We start from the raw sequence: 20,583 nt of genomic DNA, 5'->3' as shown, positions 1-20,583 counted from the left end.
AACATAAAAATGAATGCAGCAATCTGTGTAGAGCTCTCACACATAGTCATTTGAATAGAAAGTCCAACACAAATCTCAAGAATTTTGTTTCTCCCTTCCTGCTTACTCCTTAAATACTGGGTTTGCAAGGAGGCATGACATTCTGTAATGAAATTGCAACATTTCATGGGGAAGTAGGGGATTAAGAAGACTGAGCAATCAACAACTGAGGAATCTGCAGACCAGAAAAGGATGGTAAACATCCATTTACATGTTACAGAAAACTTTGATTTAACTAACTTACTAACTGGAAGACTGACATGTTTTACTCCATCTACTAACCATAAAAAAATATATATAAACACACACTAATCTCATGCATATATGTACATATGTATATATGTGTGTATATACATACGTAGCACTGAAAACAACCACAGAAACACTGAAAGCTTTACTGCAGCCAAGAACAAAGACCTTCTTAAGAGTCTGTTGTTGAACAGAAATCACACACTGACAGAAATATGAATTTTTTTTCCTTTATGTGGCTAATTCTCTCCACTTTTTATACAAGAAATTTACCCATGTTGCCTTGCCTTCCCTAGAAGTACTGCCAATAATGACTCTAGCAATGGCCAAGGCCTCTCATCATGATGGTTCAAAATCTGGAGGAATACAACTCCTATTGCATGTTATGGTTGGCACTGCCTCCAGAATAATGCTGGACTGCACTGGTGAATCCTACAGTGGAGAAGACTGCATTTGTCCCTTGTAGTGCCAGGTGTTGTTTTTCTCCATGGGAAAGAGTAAATTTTGATAGAAACCTTTTGAAAAATACTTGCACAAAAGAAACGTATTAAACTGGATTAAATAGATTATCTCCCAGATTGAGCAATGGAAACTGTTCTGGATTTTGCCTGCAAGAAAAGAAGTACATTATGGCATGGGATTTGTAATACTCTAGTTGTTGTAAGAGGCTAGGCTTAATAGAAGACTTCTGTCTTTGATTTTCTGCATTACTCCTTTCCATTAGTTCCAGAACAGTACTAAGGGATGATCGACTGCAAACACAGGTGTGGCTGGGAACCATCCTGCAAGTGCCCATCCGTGAGGAGGATGGTCATATCAGGTCATACCATGGGCAGACTCATTAATTGCCCAAGCAAATTTCATTAGTCTTTGAAAGTAACTCAACTGAAAGCTGACTTAAACAAGAGTAGATCAGATCTCAAAATGAAAATGAATGACTGGACTAGCATTCATCCCAGGTTTCTTGGCATTGCAAAACAAAGCTGCTTACACCAACTGACTGAAATGAAGGCAATTGTGCAGGTGCCTACTAGTCCTACTAATCAATCATTTAAAAAACTAAAGGCAGAATTAAGCAAACACTTAATGTTGGACAAAAGGTTGTTCTTACAAATACAGACTTTATGTTGAGGAGGGGTTAAGGCTTCCTAAGTCTTTACAGGATCTAAGAAGTCCAAGTATTTTTTGCCTCAGGTAGTCCATCATCTGATTTTTGATTTAAATTCCAGAGCTGAATATGAAAAAAATACTGTGAAGGTACCACTTAATGAATGATAAACCTAGACTTTAATCTCTCTATAAATAATTTCTATATTAAATTTTAGATTTCATTGCAAAACAGCACTATGTGAATCTTGAAGTGTTGTATTTAAGGGCCCCCAAAATAACAGAGATTCAGAAAATAAACCAAACCCAATTGTAGTAGTTTTAAAATATTTTCAGATCTGCCTTTTTAATCAATATATAGAATGACTTACTTTAAAATAATATGGATTTTTCAATAGGCCATACAGTGTGGCTAAAGTCAAATGGAGTTTCCTCAGACAATATGACAAAGCTAAAAGAAATTATATGGTGCAGCGTAGCTATACAGTGTAAAGATATAAATTTATAATTTAAAAGGAATTATACAATACTTCAAACTGAGAGGGAAAAAGAAAGACCACCTCAGTTCACCCTTTAAATCATGATTCACTTTCTTAGATGTTCCTTAGGCACACGGTTGGATGACTTTAAATTTAGAATCAGTATTTGTATGGCTCCAAAATGCATCTTAGCTTGAATGAGAAGTTGTACCTTTTTAAAAAGTAAAGTAAATGAATTTGTTATTTGACTTTTAACTAGCACCCTGGGTTTATACAGAGCTTTACAAGAGATGAATTGTACTGAGCAAAGAATGGAAGCACAGCTTAACTGAGGTCACAATCGAAGAGGCATGAGCAAAACGTAAGGAAATGTAGGGTGCTTGTAAGACAAGGCAATTCCTTTGGTAAGGAAAAGCAGACATGACAGTGTATAATACAGAGTGATTCAGGGAGAGAAAGGGCACAGTCAAACTGGAAGCGTGAGAATCTTGAGGAAAGTGCTAAGGAATTCAAAAGTCAATGGGGACATTGTGGGGTTCTGTGTCAATGAGATGAGGGCGAATGAAGGCATCTTTTGGAGTAAAAGGTTAAATTTTTCTGTGGATGAAGTAAGGCCGCTGAAAGGTTAAGCCAGTTTAGATATGCCCCTTTTTGGTTAAACTGGCAGGGAGGGAAATATGAAAGAAATGGGAAGGGAATGTCATCTTCAGATAGAGAAACTGGAATGTGGGGAGGGAAAAAAGGTTTGGTGGTGTTCCTGTTCTCAGCGGAAAAAGAAGATCAAAAATCATTAAACATGGTAATAGTTAATTGTTACGTAAAACCAGTCTCCATTCAGATAAAAAGAGCAAGCATAATGCAAATTAAACACACGTCCCAGCAATATCCATTTGTACTATTGACACCCACATTCCACAGATCTGGGGGGTCAAGATTGTATATAGAGACAGGTAAAATATGCAGCATAAGAAAATATTTTTAAAACTCACTAGAAAATAGACCTTTTTTTTTTTTTTTTCAGAAGCCTGAACTTTGTAGTTTCTTCAATATAAGGGAAAAGTGAATTACAGTAACACAGATGCTCAAATGCTCCCAGACAAACACCATGCTCAGAGTTCAACAGCCAGTGGCCATCAGCTGTTGCTCATCAATTCATGACAAATGAGGTGTGGAGGGAGGTATCTTCTGGTTTTCAGATTATGAAAAAGTCTAATCTCCTTGTCATTAGCAGCCAGATGAAGATGAAAAAGGAAATTTATGCTTTTATTTAGATTCCTTCCAACACTTTCTCTCTACTTGCAGAAAAAGTTGCTATAGAATGATAGAGGCTGAACATTCCCTAGGGAGAGTCAGTGTGTTGCCCAAGGGCTGCATTATTCTTGCTGACACGTAAACCAAAGAACAATATACCAGTTCTAAACTACAGACTTCTGCTCTGTAAAATACTGCTCTGATCAAGCCAGAGAGCCTGCAATCTGTTTTGCACTTGTTTTTCAGAGTGTTCTTAAATTTTAAAAGGTACAAAACACACCTGAAAGGTCTTCCAAAACATTCAGGTAAAAGTTCCCAATAAAAGAGAGTCTGGGCCAATTCTCAGGATCTGCTTTCAGTGTGGAGACATCTGTCAGGCTGTGGAGAGGTTTCGTAAGAAAGGAAACCCAGTCCTATAATTTGTGGCATTGAGTATGAAATTGTATAAAATTCTGGGAATTATGGAGAAGGGAATGATATTGCACTAGGAGGGGACAGCTTCCTTCATCTTTTCCATCTCTCAGGGTTCCCTCTCCCTGTTTTGAGATACTCTGCTAGTCAGTCAGAACTAAACATACACACTCACAAATCTCCCAGTGTGGTCCTTATTCCAAAGAATGGTGCTACTGGTCCAAAGTTACACAGTGTATCAGAGGAATGGCCTCCTTATCCATCAGAATCCTACTTGGTGCAGCAAAGGCAGGCAGGGCTTGTGCACCACAAGCTGTTCCTCCCAGCAGCATCACTGCTCTACGGAACAATGCAGCCAGGTTTGATGTCTTGCCAGCTCCATTTTAATTATGACACTGCTTATTAATGTATAATTTTTGTTCTGCTCAAGCCAGGAATAAATATGAATCAATATGCAAAATACTAAGTTTACCTTATTTTCCATTTATTTTGCTATTAGATCAACAAGTTAAACACATGGTTAAATAAATATATTATTACTGGCAGGAATATCATCAGTCCTTATGATCCTTAATTGTCCTTAGAAGTATTTATAAGACATCTACCTTTACTGCCTTTCCTTACGCAAGTTTTGGTTATTTTCCTCTTTGTTCTGGATTAACTATATGATAATTTTTATGTCTCCTTTCTTCAATGTAATTCTCATAAAATTTAAAGCTCACATCAAGTGTCAAAGATCTTTCTCACTTCCTAAAATATATATTATTTTCTGAACACAAAGCTTTTTGAGCAATTTTTTACTTTCTTTAGTGTCTTTCCCTATGGCATAATTTCTCATTCCATTTACATTATACATATGCCTGCTTGTTTGGCATTGCCATCTCTTAACACTACCCTTTATCATACTCTAATTATCTTCAAAATACAAAAACCCACTTTTCTTTCACTGCATAAATCCCATTAACTCTATTAGAATTTACTAATGCACATACGAGGGTGGACAGCCACAGTGAATATGATTTCTGAGATATCTTGGTACTTTCACATCTTCATGTATATCCTTTTTACTAGATATTATGAAGTCTGATATCACCTCCAGCGAACATACTTATTAAGAAGATGGCCTGTAATAAATCTATGAAGTTGCCCTGGGGTTTTATCTTTCTTTACTTGATATGTCACATCATTCGCTACAGCATTTCAGTACAGTAATGTTTAGGGCTAGAAACAGACCACAAAACCTCATTTATGTCAATCTACCTTGCTGTTTTGCATATATATTAATTTGATATTTGCATCTAAATAAATTCACTAATTCTTTCTGAAAGAGTCCTTTGTTTACATTAGTGGTGTTGATGAAACTGGAATAAATGAAGTGAGGTCTGCTTCAAAGAAAGCCTCTTTTCTTTGAATAGGAAAATTAATTCCAATAGTACAAGAGTGATAATAGTATGCAGCGGTTAGAGACTAATGCAATGCACACTGTCTGCTGAAGAAATGAGAATAAAAAGGCAGAGGAGAGTCTGGTGCTGGAAGGGATGGTAGGAAGGGTAATGGGCAATGTAGTGGTTGAATATTGAAGTCAAGGAAACTGTGACTGAGCTAGGAAATAAGGTGGAGATAAACCATGGTGAGGATAAAAATGTGGGAGAAGAACCAAGAGAACAACTGAGAAGCTTGCACGTCAGTATTGCAAGGAATTTGGTCTCTGATTACACAGTTGTCCTACACTGTCAACTGCTCACAGAACAGTACCTCTGGGTGACCCTTGACTAAGTCAGATCTGATGTTTGCAGTTACCACAATGACATCACATATTTTGAGGATGATAAATCCAGAGAGTTTCTGATGTGACTGTGTATAAACAAAGAGAATTGCTGGGAAAATCACGGGAAACACAGAAGTTATAAAGACATGGGGGGCTATGATGAGGTGGGGAAGCTGAAGACCCATTCAGGGAAGCGGTGCAGGACGTGACTGTCAGTGGCTGGATGGGAGGAGGAGGCCACACAGGGATTGTCACAGCTGAGCAGCCAGTGAAGGCTCAGGAATGGCACATCTCAACATCCTTTATTCTCTACATACAACTGATATCGAAATCCTATTTTCTCCTTGTTTTACAGAGCTCCTGTGAACTTGGGGACAGCGTGCAGTAACGTAAGGACCTACTGTTTTAATCAACATAAGTTTCAGTAAAACGTTTATTTGAGGTTAGGTTGTGCTCCAAAATTGCAGAAATGTAAAGCAGAGAGTGGTGAAAGAATTAAAATTTCTTCCATCAGCTGTCCTAGTAAAATCTCATGGAACAGCATGTCTGAAGAAGGACTGTCAAAGTCTGCATGGATGGATTTCTACTCACTTGTCTCTACTTAACAAGGTATTTTCCTCCAGCAGGGAGAAATCTTATGGCTTATTCCAAACTCACAAACTCATAGGAAAAAACCCCAACCCTATAGCACTAATGTCCCCAAAGGATGTATTTTATGGGGTTTTCTCTTCTGCTTCAATATGACAACACATTTCCAATTTTAAAATATTTATTTTAAACAGTTTGGTCCATGTTCCATTGTTTCTTTTCACACGGAAATAGCACTGGAATTTTGCTGATATAACTGGATCAGCACAGAAATTCCTTTCTCTCCTGTACCAAAAATGATGGATACTTTCTCTACTTCTTACTGTTTTAGTGAATCAGGTTCAAAGCAGAGTACTGTTTGTAGACAAGAGCTGACAACAGGATGTTTATTTTTTATGTTATTCATCAAAAGGATAAGCAGCACAAACAATTAGATTTTTTAAGTTTGTGTAAGCCAAACATTTTGTTTAGCTATAAAAATGATCAAATGTTGTAGGTGATGGCAAAAGTTCAGTGTCCTACTTTCACAAAATGGGAAGGCAGATTCTTCACAAGGACATGTGTGAGTTGGACGGTAAATAAAGCTTTTGCTTTATTTTGCTGTAGGCATATTGCTTACAGTTAATACAGACAGAATTAAAACTCAGCTTGTGGTTTTGACAGAAAAGAAAAGTTGGTTATTACAGGCTGATTTCAGGAATGTGCATAATGCTACTTGAAGTTTTGTATATTCCCCAACATGTAGCAGAGAGGACAATGGGGTTTCCTGGATAGCTAATGGGAAGTATGAAGCCAAAGAAAGCATCAGTTTTAAAAATGTAAATAAGATCCTGATATTAACTTTTCTACAGAATAGCTTTCATGAAGAGTAACACTGACACACAGGTACAATGGAAAATATTTGCCAGATATTTTCAGAATTATGGTGACTTACCTCCCTGTTCACACAACTGTTGTGCTAAGGCATCCTTGAATATAACTTGGCCCCTATGAGTAGCTGTGGCCCTGTGAACATAAAAAAGACAACAATAACTAATGTAGTATACTTATTTATACAGACATGACTAATCAAATCAGAAGTCCCATTCTGCTTTTTTTTCTCTGTTCTTCTTTTTGTACTCTTCTAAATGTATAGAATAATGTGTAGAGATTCTTTTGTGCATAACAAAACAAAAGTTCCTAAACCAAAACAGCTACATTGGTAATAAAAATCACTGGTACTGGAATTTAATGAAGGACATAAGTAAAAGTAAGCATATGACAAAGCCAAGCACACTGCCCTGCCTGAGAAAGCGCATCTACCTCAGTGCAGATCAGAATAAAAGGTTGCAGAGTGGCTGCCCTGTGAAATTATTAGTCTCACAATGAAACAAGCAATAGCAATGGCAGTACTGTTACATGCTATGGATGGAGTGTGGAGCTTGAATGGGTGTCCAGAAATCTTCTCTTGAAACAAAGGGAGATATCAGTAAGTTCTCTGCTCCAGATCTCTGTCAAACGCCTTCAAAAAAAAAGAGACCCTGCAACATTTCTTGATAAGCTGCATTGTTACTTATGGTCTCAACAGTGTTATCTAAAGAATAATTATTTCTCATTACTGACCCACAGCTAGAGACCAGCTAATGTACCACAGGGAATGATCAGTCATTTTGTTTTCTCATGATCAGCTAGAAATATAATGCAATGCGATTTGTTTCTCTCTTACAGAGCTGCCATACTAAGTTATAGTTATTCTATATTTCTAATTGCTCATTTCTTCCCTATTTTCCAAGTGCAGTGCTTCACAACATCAGTTTTATCTCCAAGATTTCAAAACCTTTATGTATTTACAAGTGTTGCATTTGAAGTCTAATTTCCTTGAGCCAAAGTTCTTCCAATATCTGTCTAGACTCATATACACTCTTCATATGTGTTCTTTAGCCTTTCTCTAATTAACATTAATGGGCTCAATATGGATCCATGTGAACTCGTCAAAACAGCCTCTTGGTTCAACAGTAAGATGTTGAAAGCTACTTTATGAGTGTAATTCTGCAGTCAGCTGTGTGCCCTCTCTACTGGATCACGCCTCGCCTGCTTATAAAATGTCAGGAAGGGCCATAAAGGAATGGTTTGAAAATGAAAGTAAAAATTAATTATTTTTTTCTTGGCCACTGAAAAGGAAGAACAATGAAAGTAACACATCTAACTAAATTTTTCATATACAGTGGATCCTCAAGGTAAAACCCCTCTGCAAACTGTCAGAGTACAAACAGGAGTAAACGAAAGCTTCTCTGGGATCTGCTTTGCTTCCCGCACATTTAGAAAAGCTCTATTTGTCCAGAAATGCAAAACTATGACCACCTCATGCCCCCATGGCTTTCAAGGCACTCTCTTCCTCTGCTTCTGGAAAGAGAACTGTGTTGCCTTTCCCACCTTGGACTTTCAGAGGCAGATCTAAAGCTGTAGCCTTGCCTCACCTGGCAGTGATAGTATTTTGGTCCCAGACCCAAGATTGCATTACCAGTGTGAGGTTTTGGTTTTAGTACCTACCATGTGCATCATGGAAACTATTCTAGGATTTCCAGGACTTCCGTAAAATACAGCAAAACTTCATGCCATAGTTCTACATTAGCATTTCTAGATCTGCTGTCATGACCAGTGACCATACTGAGTACAGTGTAAAATAAAAACAAATACACTGCTCCAGCACATAAAGGCAAGAGAGCTGAGACTTTAAGTCTCATTTAAAATTATGAACTGAAGTGTTTCCTAGAGCTCTGTTGTGCTGAATATGCAAGCAACTATGATCACTACACACATTTCTTCGAATTTCCTCACAGGTGTTTGCAGTCACACAAGTCAGAATTGGACCAAATGATCTCCAAAATCAGACATGTGTCCTGATTTCTTTAGAAGGGTCAGATATGGTGGCTTCCTCTAGCAGCTGAAACGGCAGGGCATCCCACAGCCAGTTTTGGGGCCAATGCAACACCAACAGACATGTTTTGCAAATACGTTTCATTGTGGGAATTTCATGTATTGAACTTGCCTGGATCAACATACAAGAAAAAAGCCACACCTAAGACACAGAAGGTATTTTGTACAACATTTCTATCCCACAAGTTGACAGGGTGGAAGAGAGGGCTCTTTGCCGACAGTGGGAAAGAAAACTTATATTAACAGTAGACTGGGACTTCAGAGATGCTGTTTATGCAACAGCCCAGGATACAATTCAGGGTGTACACAACAACGATGGCAACCAGGGCATTCCTTTATGAGGCAGATAAGAGCAGACTCTTGAAACACAGACCACATGCAGAGGGGAGCTTGAGTATGTGTCTGAATGCAAACAAATACCAAATAATACCAATAATATCAAACTGTGTACTGTTTACTGGATCTCTGCATGCGTGTGAGAAAAAGGGGATTTGGGCAGAAAGCCAGCAGCCAGTTGAATGATCGGCATCTTTCTGTGTCTATCATCCCTTGCTTGATAATGCAGACTAGGAGCCAATTATTGCTGTTCCATAGCAGGAGTGATCTGCACCCTGGGACAAGTGCTGTGCAGGAAGGGCACCACTTGCTACAGCGTGTGCTCACATCAGCATTAGTCTTGCAATGGGCACATGCACTGGCCTGCACAGCCTCAGAGAATTATTAAGGGTATTGCTCCTGTCAGTTTACTAGCATTATCTACTTGGTTTTCTCTGTATTTATGCTTTATTCATGGAGCAAAAGATAGTAATGCAGTGCAATTATGCATAAACTAGCTACTTACAGAAAGAAGTGCAAAATATACCTTTTCGGCATTGAACTTCCTCTGCTGGTGATGTTCCTATCTGACAGGTGAAGTTTATGGAACAGGATCATGAATTTGGGTTTTGCTCTTTTAAAAACGTAACATATTCAAACCCATATCCTTCCTATATTCACACTCCAGTCTAAAAACTACATAATATTTATGGTAATTATAACAAAAATAATACTGGCAAGGCCTGAAAAAGACTCTACTAAAGAAAGAAAATTACTCAACCATTAAATATGGGGTTTTGCTTTTGTGACATATATAACCAGTAACTGACTTTTGAGCTGTTCTTGAAAAGTTTCTATGCTGTCTTTAATGTAGTTAAATATTGCTCAGAGGAAGAGTACTTAGTAACTATCATTTGATGTTACTCCACACCAGTCTATAGTCCCATTCTGCCATTGTCTGCTATTTATTCCCAGCTAAAGGGCAAATAACTAATCAAATCTAATGTGTCAGTCAACCAAAAGGCAAGATGCATGTTCCATGTGTCCCCAGGGGTAATTCCTGAGTAGGAATGAATCTTTCCGAAGGGATGAGAAATAAAAGAAAAATGGCAGAGAAGAGGAATATCTTGACATGGTAAGTGAGAGCTTTGAAAGAAAAACAACTTAGAGGTAATAAGGTTCCTCTTTATATTAACCTCACTCTTCCATTAGCCTGGATGTATTTGTCTGCTTGGGGCTATGCAAGAGAGAGGAGAAACGTGCTTTTGAAATTAGCAAGTGGAGATAAAACTGCTGACACAGGAAAAAAGAGGTCTGAAAACAAGAAGACTATATTAGGTGTCAAGGCTCACTGGCAGTTCAAGGCATTACTAACCCCATACTTCAATTACAGCAATTTTGTAACAAATTTTCTTTTCTAAACCATAATTATTCTCTACTTAAACTATATATATAGTCTGTGTCGCCTGTGAAATGGGACATGAAGTGCCACCCCGCTCAAGTGCCAACAAGCTTAAAAACGCTTCATTGCAGTGTTGCCAGCTCCTCTGAACATAGTCTAAGTAATATCAATTTGGGCCCTGTGCAATGACACAATTCATTCCAGGTGATCTGGGAGAAAGAAACCCAAAGACACCTGCATATGGCAGAGAGACCTCCCTTCTGCCTCCTGTTGATTAGATGCAGCATGCTGAGCTGTGCGTCCAGCAGCAGAGTACCCATCCCAGGCCTTCCCCTGAAGTTTGTCACCATTTGGTCATGCTCTGGGGTTTGCATGCCTGGTGCTCCCTCTGCCCTTACATGGATGCTGGGCATCTGCACCTTTCCCTGGCGAGACAAGGCACAAATTAAGGACAAATTAATTCGTGAAGGGGTTTCAAGTGTCATACAGTAAAATACCTTATCTCATGACACACCAAAAAGGGTTTTCAAAAGGATCAAGGAAAAACAGGCTATTTGCTTACCCACACTAGCAGAGCTTTTACTCTGTGCCTGCTCCAGCAGCTGCACTGCACATCTGTATGCAATGGTTAGAGGCTGTTTCTACTGGAGGACATTCAGGGTGACATCCACAACACTGGCTCCATGAAAATCAGTGAATGACTATATGAAGCTGAGATTGGTCTTCTTCAACCCCATAGGGCTGCCATCCAAAATCAGGTCTGATGCACTGCCAGCACAGACTGTGCTCCCTTCCCATTGTTGTGGGGACACAGTGCTGGACATTTTATGAGCTTGGGTTGGAACAGAAAACGAAGCAATGCATACCCAGTAATTGCTGTTGGCATTTTATGTTGGAAGTATCTCATATATCACACTGGATTCACATGCACTGATGACATGCTTTTGTTAACAGGCTGCATTTTAAAGAGAGTGTTTCAGCTCAGGAGAGCACAGGCAGGAGGGTTACATGTGTCTGACCCATGTGTGCTGCCTCTGCTGCCTGGCTCTGCCAGCTCTGTCTGTGGAAAGGATGCACAGCAGCACTGTCCAGACCCCAGGGCAGATAGATGCCCTCTTTATGCAAATAAATGGGTTGATTTTTAATGCATTGGTTAATTTGCATGATTGTAGGATTGTCTTGTTTAACCCATTGTCTTTAAAAAATATATTCTTCCCCAGTACAGGCTAATTGAAGGATCTCTAAATAAAATAACTTTAAAAGCAAGATGGAGAACAGGCCTTCTGGTGACTGAGTACACAGGGTACTCGTGCCCAGCCTTTCATGGCAAGAGGGTGAACTGTTTTCTTCCAGTGGCCTGCAAAGGTGGTTTGATGACCATTTACTGTGTGTGGCAAGACGTGAAGTCAGGCTGGTGTGCATTTTGGCTGGTCTCCTACCATGGTCGAAACCTTCAGTGGCAATTTCTTCAAGGGCAGTCAAGACCAGATATTAAACCTGACTGGGAGATGGCCCTGGTGCTCGGGCCAGTAGGGAAAAAGCACAGAGCACTCATGACTGCTGATCCAGAAGGTGCTTGGGTGGGAGGCTTTTAGCTACTGGTTAAATGTCTCCAAGTTGTTATTTCAGTTACCACTTGACATGCAAGCACAGTCTAATTAAAGCAGCAGGAACGAGATCTGTGTGTTCTGAAAGGCACATTTTGACTGCCTTTCCCTCTCTGTCCCCAATGGCTTCTTCCCTGAGATGTTATAAAAAAAGTCATCTGTCCTGACCATATTCAGCTGAAATTGTCAGGGAAATTTGGCAAGTAAGATGCAATTACTTATGTAGACATTTGTTCAGGAGACTGGAATTAGCATACTTGCTCTAAAAACCTCAATCAGAGGGAAAAAGTCTTCAGGGGGAAAGGACTAAAATGGCCAGTAAAAGCCAGATTATGTGCTAGTGGGCAAAGAGCAATCATTTCTTTTTGGGCAGCTGTCCTGTGCAGAAGTTTGTGGTTCACATGCATAAGTTATGGTCACGGGTGAGCTGACACTCCTTTGCCTTCATATGGGGTAAATGCAAGAGGAACTAGAGCCACCTGATCTTCTCTCATCTCTGAATTGATGTCTGGGGACTGCACATGTGGGGAAAGGGACTCAGCCATCAACCTAAAGGTACAGTCAGTATCTTTGTTGAAATTAAAATTTTGTCTAAAAAAGTTTGAAACTAAAAAAGTCCAAGAGAAAATGTCGAACAAATGTCAAAAGACTTTTCAGCAAGGGCCAATAAAGACCAAGGAAAGTAAACAAAGTTCCTTTTGCAGAAGTTTTTGGTATTAACCCAACATTTAAAGCTATGCATTTCTGCATATGAAAGCGAGACCATATGTACTACCTTTACTGACATTAAGATCACACTGACATTAAGAAAACATGCATCAAAACATTAATATGGCTAGCAGAAACTCTCATTGGCTATGTGCAGAGATGGGCTGTTCCTCCCTCCCACACAATATCCATGCACTCGGAAAAGCTACTTGTAACTCTTTGAGCGCTCTGGGACCCAACCTGCATCTAGCTGGTCTTGCAGAATTTTTATATCATTCAGTGCACCCCATGCAAAACATGCATTTTTAAAACCCACTACTTCAGCCACGCTTCACCCTCTTTCAAAGTGTGCAGTGGTCCATGCACACTCCTGTGTGTTGACCTGATGTGCACATTTTCGACTGTATGCACTGTCCAGTGCATACTTACAAGACACCAGGTGGGTTTCGTTTTTGCTATTTGACCTTTAACTGAAAAAGAGTTATATGCCTGAGAGGCAATGTGATTATTTGGCATAAATATAAGAGGAGGAATACAGCAGTTAAATGGTAACATCAGCCCAAAATGAAACAGATTTAGTTTTTTATGGTTTAACATAGAAATCTATGCTAGGCTATGTGCACTTAGGATGTGCTGGTCTGATTAGGGATTGATTTAAATACACATCTAAGGGCCTTCTTTAGCCAAGATTTGAATAAAAGAATCATTCTCAAGTAGAAAAACAAAGCAGATGGACCTATAAAAATTTCCTTCCAGTATCTGAAGGGAGCCTACAAGAAAGATGGAGAGGGACTTCTCTGCAAGAGCAAGTAGTGACAGGACAAAGGAAAATGCTTTCAAACTGAAAGAGAATAGGTTTAGATAGATATTCTTTACTGTGAGGGTGGTGAGGCACTGGAGCAGATTGCCCTATCCCTGGATGTGTTTAATGCCAGGTTGGATGGATCAATGCCAGGATGGATGGAGTTCTGAGCAACCTGGTCTGGTGAAAGGTGTCCCTGTCCACGGCAGGGGGGGTGGAACGAGATGGTCTTTAAGGTCCGTTCAATCCAGACCATTCTGTGATCCTATTCTGTGATTCTGTAATTATGACCTGTATCACAGAGGATGGATCTAAACTTACAGCACTGGAAGCAGAAGGGTGCACAGGCACCTCCAGCCACTATAGTTTACAATTTATAAGAACTTACTTTTGTCATTCTAAAGAACACCAAATTTTTGCTGGTTGCAAGGTGCAAGTGCAGAAGATGGATACAACATAACAGTATATATGCATTATAAAACAGGTAAAAAGTAAGAACTACCATTTTAAACTGAAAATAAACGTTTTCATCCTCCTTTCCATGGTATCTCAGAGACTAAAAAGATGTGGGGTTTTGAAAATTCTATCTAGTTTTATGTGACTGGAATGATTAGAGCTTCTTGCTGACTGAAAGCAGATTAGGACAATAATTTCTTCTCAGCTACAGGAAATCCAACATTTTCATTAGTATTTTGCATTGTGCGATTATAAAGGAAAGCAAATTCTATTTTTTCTACACGTGAAATAAAGGGTTATTGCAGTGGCATCTGCCAAGCAGTCAGCTCATATAAATAATAGAACAAGCATCCACTGTCTCTCTACTGACACAGTGCCAGCAACTAGGTCCCTGTTTTCCACCTTTTTCAGTGTTTGGGAGAAGATGCTGTCATTGTCTTATGTTTTGTAATCTATTGTACTTTACTATCCAGTGAAACATGGATTGAATGAATGTTAGTTTTTTTTAATTTTAAATTGACTATTTATGACTCTTGAAATTTATATTTAACCCTAAGATAATGAATATGTTCCATCTCTGTATTGCATACATTTTTAGTATTAAAATAATACTGGTTTTTCCAGATTTTGCTTTTGTAGTCTTTTAAAGCCTATATTCAATCAAATTATCATTCAATCACCTAAATTTCCCTAAGAACAACAACATCTTTTTCTTTTCCTGTATTGCAAGAAGAAATGTTGCAGTTACTGTGGATTTTAAAATTTCTGAAACCTCTAAATGAGCACAAAAGTGTTAAGCAAACGGACTTGCAGACATTTCCTATATACTTTACAATGACCCTTTTCTTAACAACATGCACCAGTTAAGTTTGGCAGTGCTGATCAACTGGGGTGAGTTTAGCAGAGAGTACCAAGATGGTTTGGGCTGGAGCAAGTGCTCTATGAGGAGAGACTGAGGGACCAGAGCTCATTCAGCCTGGAGAAGAGATGACTTTGGGGGGACCTGGTAGCAGCCAGCCAAGGGAAGTTGTGCAGTTCCTCTCCATTGCTGCTGCATTTTAAGACCAGACTGGATTAAAGCCCTGAGTAACCTGTTCTGATCCCCCTCTGAGCAGGATTTTGGACTGAAAACCTCCTGAGATCACTTCCAGTCTGCATTCTCCTGCAGACTCATGATTCTAAAATTTTGCATGCCGGGTAAAAGCAAAGAAATGAAAGAAAGGTTCGCATCTAATCAGATTAATCAGCACATATTTTGAGAACTGCTTTTCATAGCACAAAAGAATTAACCAGTTCATTATGTTTAACACTTTGTGTAAATACCTGTGATATTGATTCTCCCTAACCAGTTTATGGCTGGGTATCTCAGAGTATCCAACCAGAAGTGCCAGGGGTTTTACATGATTCCAGAAAACCAGGAGTTTAAAGGTAGTTGATGCTATGGGGTTTTCTGATGTGATACATTTTTACATGAAAGCTATGAATACATGAATAAATATCATACTTAGCTAGTACACTGAAAACTTAAAAACATTTAAAATTAAAAGAGCAAAATCTGAAACAACATATGAGACAGTATGATAAAAACAACACTGGTTCTAAAAGATCCTAAATAATGGAAAAAAGGATGATTTTAAGGCCACCTTTTCAGTTCACTGCTCTCATGCCATCTGTACCGCTATCCATTTCCCAGGTAGGGTTTCACCAATCTGCTCTAACCTGCTTTAGCTGCCCACTGGTCCCAAAGGACATTGCCAATAGCTGCGGATGAGCTGGACCATCTGAGAATCTGGAACCTCATCCCCTTTCTTTACTTTGCAACCCACACAGAGTAATCCTCAATAGCCAAATTAACTCCCTTCCTTAAAAAAACACTAATTTCAATATTAATTGTAGAGATGCAACTGGTGCATCCACAATGTGCAAATCAGCTTGTAAGGGAAGGATAAAACCCGCCTCCTTAGTCTCAGGCCAGAAAATATAACATCAAAAATCAAAATTTCCGCAGACCGAACCCCAGGGCACATGGGGCAGGTTTCCCTTCCTAAAGCTTCACCAAACACTTAAATATTACACTCCTTGTCTACTGCTTCTTTGCACTCTTCTCACCAACCTAAATGCTTTCAGAAAGCTAAAAAACAAATGAAATGTCTTCATCATTTACAGATCAAAATCAAACTAAGGAAGAACCTGATACAGTTGTTATTGAAGAACTGTTACTCTCTACTTATTCTCACTTGCCTCCTGCTTGCCAGGAATATGGTGAACCTCTGGGAAAAAAATGCAGGGTCACTAATCATACAAAGGACAGTTATTTCTCCTGCATGGTTTTTAATTTTCAGCCAGATTTATGAGTTGGAAGAAAGCATATATCCCTGAAGACCACAGTAGCTTACAAATAGAAATAGGCAGGTGAAATACTACCTTAGGAGAATAATTAATTCCACCAGCCACTGAAAAAATGAAAAATTCGTGAAGTATCACATAACTCCAGTCAAAAGAAGCAATCGGAATGGTATCATGTACATGGCATAAACTGGAAAGACTATGGTGAGGAGGTCTGGCATCAGCTGCGGGAGCTGGATGTGCTGGGGAAGGGTTGGAGGTTATTTGGGGAGCTTAGAGTTACTGAAGGTGAGGTTGAGATCTGGTGTGAGGCCCCCCCCATACTGTGGTATGTGTGCTATGGGGACTTACTGTCCAAAGATGTAGGAAACCTGGATTCACGGGTTCTGCTGGTCACATCATAGTTAGGTGTTTCTTCAGCACAGATTTTTTTTTTGTCAGAGATGCCCATTTGAGTACTATCTTAAGGTTTGGATTAAAAGACACTCAGAGACTCCAATACCTCAGTTGTATCCGACCCTTCCCACTTCAACTGGAGAGATCAAATAAAACAGATTCAAAAGACAACAATCTGTTCTCTATGTCCTTCCACTACAAGTTCTGTCCTCCAGCCCTGCTTTCCAAACCAGTAACTTTCACCATTTTTAGGGCTGATCAAAGCCCCTGTGCTGTCCTTGCAGGGTGTTAGCACTGGCTCAGCATCCCTGGGTGCTGGCTTCCACCTGTGCTGTGGATGGGAGATCTGTGCCCGTGCGCTGGCAGCTGGGGCCTGGACCCAACCTCTGCCCCTGCTGCCAGTGTCAAAAGGGGTGAATTGAGCTTCTGAGTCATGGGCAGAGCTTTTTCTTCCTCCACTCAAGAGAACATGGCCTGCTTACACAGACCCATCTTCACACCTCAGAGAGGATCATAAGAAAATCCAGGCTGGAAGGGACCTCAGAGGGTCTCCAGACCAACCTCCTGCTCAAAGTAGGGTCAACTACACTAATCAAACACATACAGCCCTGCTATGCCTTTCACCACACTGCCTAGCAGCATGTCCAGGCTCACAGTTCTGGTATTCGTGAATCTTTTTGCATAATACAATACTAACAAGGCTATCAAAATTATGTTAAACCAAAACTGCTGTGTAAAATTTACCTTGAATTGGTCAGTCACTTGACATAAGCATAAATACTCAATTTACAACTTACTTGGACGACAGCCTCCCATACAATATTGTTCCAACAATAATGAGTTTGAATTCGTGTTTCTCACTAGGAAACAATCTATGATTGGTCTTACTCAGAAATAAATTACCTGCTAAGCTACACGGCTATAATATCTCCTTTTGATGTGGTGTGGATAATAATTCTTTAAGCTCATTATTAAAAAAGGCATCAAACTCTAAACCCCTTCTCTTAAAATAAAGTAATAATGAAGAGATTTATAACCCTAACCTCAAAACAAACCAAAGTAACAGGGAATCTAAGCAACAACACAGGCACTTCCAGGATAGATGGTTCTCTCGTTTTTTTTATTACTAACTAATTTTCCCTCTTAGCACAGATTTGTTTCCAGAAATCTTTGGCAGAATGAGCACAACACTAGAATGAATCTTTGTAAGAAAACATCCTGTTAATGTTCTGAGACTCTTTAGCACAGTCCCAACGCTGGATTCCCTATGTCCTAGATGAACAAAAAAATGGCAATACTAGGTGAAACACAACCAGATTTCAACTCTTCATTTATTTGCTAATGATAGTTTCCAATCAGAAGAAATACATTGGGAATTCAGTTCAGCAATGTTGCCAGGAAGGTGAACTTTTCAAATACACACAAATAATTATTGCTTTGTTACATGAAATATTGCTTGGGAGCTCAAACTCCCATGTCTGGAATCCCAAATTCCAAATATTTCAGATGAAGGCATTCACTGAAGACTTGCACATCTGGTGCTGTACACAACAGAGGGGTGCTGGAAATTAGAGAAATTCATCTGTAATTTGTGTAGCTAAGAAGTTTATGGTTGATTAATAAAACTTCAAACTTGAGCTAACACTTAACAATAAAAGATGATCTCTTCTCAAAAATGAAATTCTAATGGGGTTTTCGAGTGTCACAGTTTTAAAGATTTTTTAAAAATGCTTCATCAAGTATACAAAAACTGTGGGTTTGTTCTTGCATATCTCTCCTCTTCATCTGAGGAACTTAGAGTAGTAGGTCCACTGCTCCATCTAGTACAGTCCCCTGTACCCTTAGGGAAGAGACACTTCCTATAAGCTGCTCAGGATAAATTCACAAATGTCAGGGTAAATCAGGCAGGTTTTCTAAAACCTTGGTTCTTCTGAGCACTCCCTTTGGCAAAAATATCTGAAGTATTGGCTCCAGACAGAGTCCCCTGGCAATGTGAAGCAGTGACATCCTATCCCTGAGATTAATCTTCCTAGTGCAGTCTAAGTAAAACTGACCATTGCTGTTACGGATGGATTCCTAACAGATACTGGATTTGATGGAAGGTACTCCAAGGTACATAATGGTACCAAATGGTCACCAAATATCTGTTGATCTCTGGAAAAAAAACCCAAACATGTCTGCACATAGAATGGCTGAAATCTCGAACAACTGCAATGGTAAAACAAAATAACATAAGCTAGAAGGTGCCGTGTACCTATGGATGAGATGGATGTGGCTGTGCAACAAAAGACTTGAAGCAAGACCCACCAAACAGATGGAAGGAATAGAAGTAAACTGTTAACTGGTAAAGGCATGTGGATGACAGAGATAGAATTATCAATTTAGAAGAAAACAAGAATATCTGAGAACAGCATCTAAAAACAACACTGTAAAAATAGCAGCAGTAACTCTGCAGTACCACTTGTTTGGCACATATTAAGAAAACAGGCAGACTTCACCCACTGGCAAAGATAACTCTGTGTTATTCCAGTATGAAGACTGTTAAAAACAATATATTGCAAACAACAAATAAAATGTTTTAAAATACAGCTGGTGCTCTATGCCTTTTAGCCTCCAGGTGCATCCATTTCTGAGGATCCCTCAATCGAACAGCTCATAGTAAGTCTGGATTCCTTGTATGACATTGCTGCCCATCCCCTTTTTTTATTCATTTTGTTGACCTGAGGCCAATTCCTTGCATTTAAACTAAAGACCTGGGTTTATATATTAATAATACTTGGTGGACACATGTTAACATGCACCGTTTAGCTTCAGAATTTCAAATGGTATATTTATTTCTATATCTCAATATGTCTCCATCTAAACATTGTTCTGGCTGTATTATTGACTTTTTATGAAATATATGAAAAATTATCATAACTCCTAAATTAAATAGAAAACATAATAATTATTTTCAGATACATTTAGTAAACCAGAACATAAGTCTTCTGCAAGTTTCCATTCACAAATCTTTTCATCTGTGCTTGCCACAAAAATTTTCATGTAGTCTTGCTTCAGGGAAATACCTTAATTTTTTGCAGCTGTCAGGTGGAAAATTGTTCTTCAATACATTTCATGCTCTTATTTGGTCTTTTGAGGGGTTTACCAATAAGAACATGGCAAAAAACTTTGTTCAGTTGGGTTTAGGAAGCAAGATTGAAACTGCTCTTTTTTTTCCAGACTACTTCATATCCTTCATTATGCACAACAAAATACATTACATTTCAGAAAGTATTTGTTTTTCAAAGGCTAAGCTTTATTATTTACAGCATAAGTATTGGTGCTGTTGAACTATATTTTAAATGAATTGCACCTATATTTCTTAATAGTCTCTTTAGAACACTATTCATGATTTGAAAAAACATTCATATGAATTAACATTTCTGAAACTTGTATCAAAATAAAAAAGAAAATGCCATTTTAATTTTGGGGAATGTACTTTAAAAAAAAAAAAAAAGATCCAGTTTAAAGCCTTGCATTCCTAAACTCATGAATCCATTTCTGCATTCCTGATGTCAGGTATGCTGAATGATGCTGCTTCCTGATTCTACTATGAGTTTATTTGGTACTGGTTTAATTTAATGTATTTTCCTGTGCAACTCCATGCAGTGGAAGCATGTACATGGTCATTCCCCACCTGAAGTAAGGAGCAGTGATTTCTAAACCACAGAAAGCTCATCACTTGCAGTTACATTGGTATAATC

The 20,583-nt window shown here is 38.9% G+C and overlaps 1 protein-coding gene across 1 annotated transcript in view; it reads right to left on the bottom strand.

The window, feature by feature from the left end:
- Positions 1 to 20,583, bottom strand: part of RELN (reelin) — a 265,985-nt gene that overhangs the window by 156,634 nt on the left and 88,768 nt on the right. Inside the window, exon 4 of the mRNA XM_018068188.2 lies at positions 6,827 to 6,897. Within this exon, the coding sequence (XP_017923677.2) occupies positions 6,827 to 6,897 (71 nt within the window). The remainder of the gene's footprint in view (positions 1 to 6,826; positions 6,898 to 20,583) is intronic.

This window comes from Manacus vitellinus, unplaced genomic scaffold (genome assembly GCF_001715985.3).
Source record: "Manacus vitellinus isolate BGI_N305 unplaced genomic scaffold, ASM171598v3 scaffold_13_pilon, whole genome shotgun sequence".
NCBI classification, from domain to species: domain Eukaryota; kingdom Metazoa; phylum Chordata; class Aves; order Passeriformes; family Pipridae; genus Manacus; species Manacus vitellinus.
Note: the sequence above shows the minus strand (reverse complement) of the source record. Positions and strands in the feature narration are given on the sequence as shown.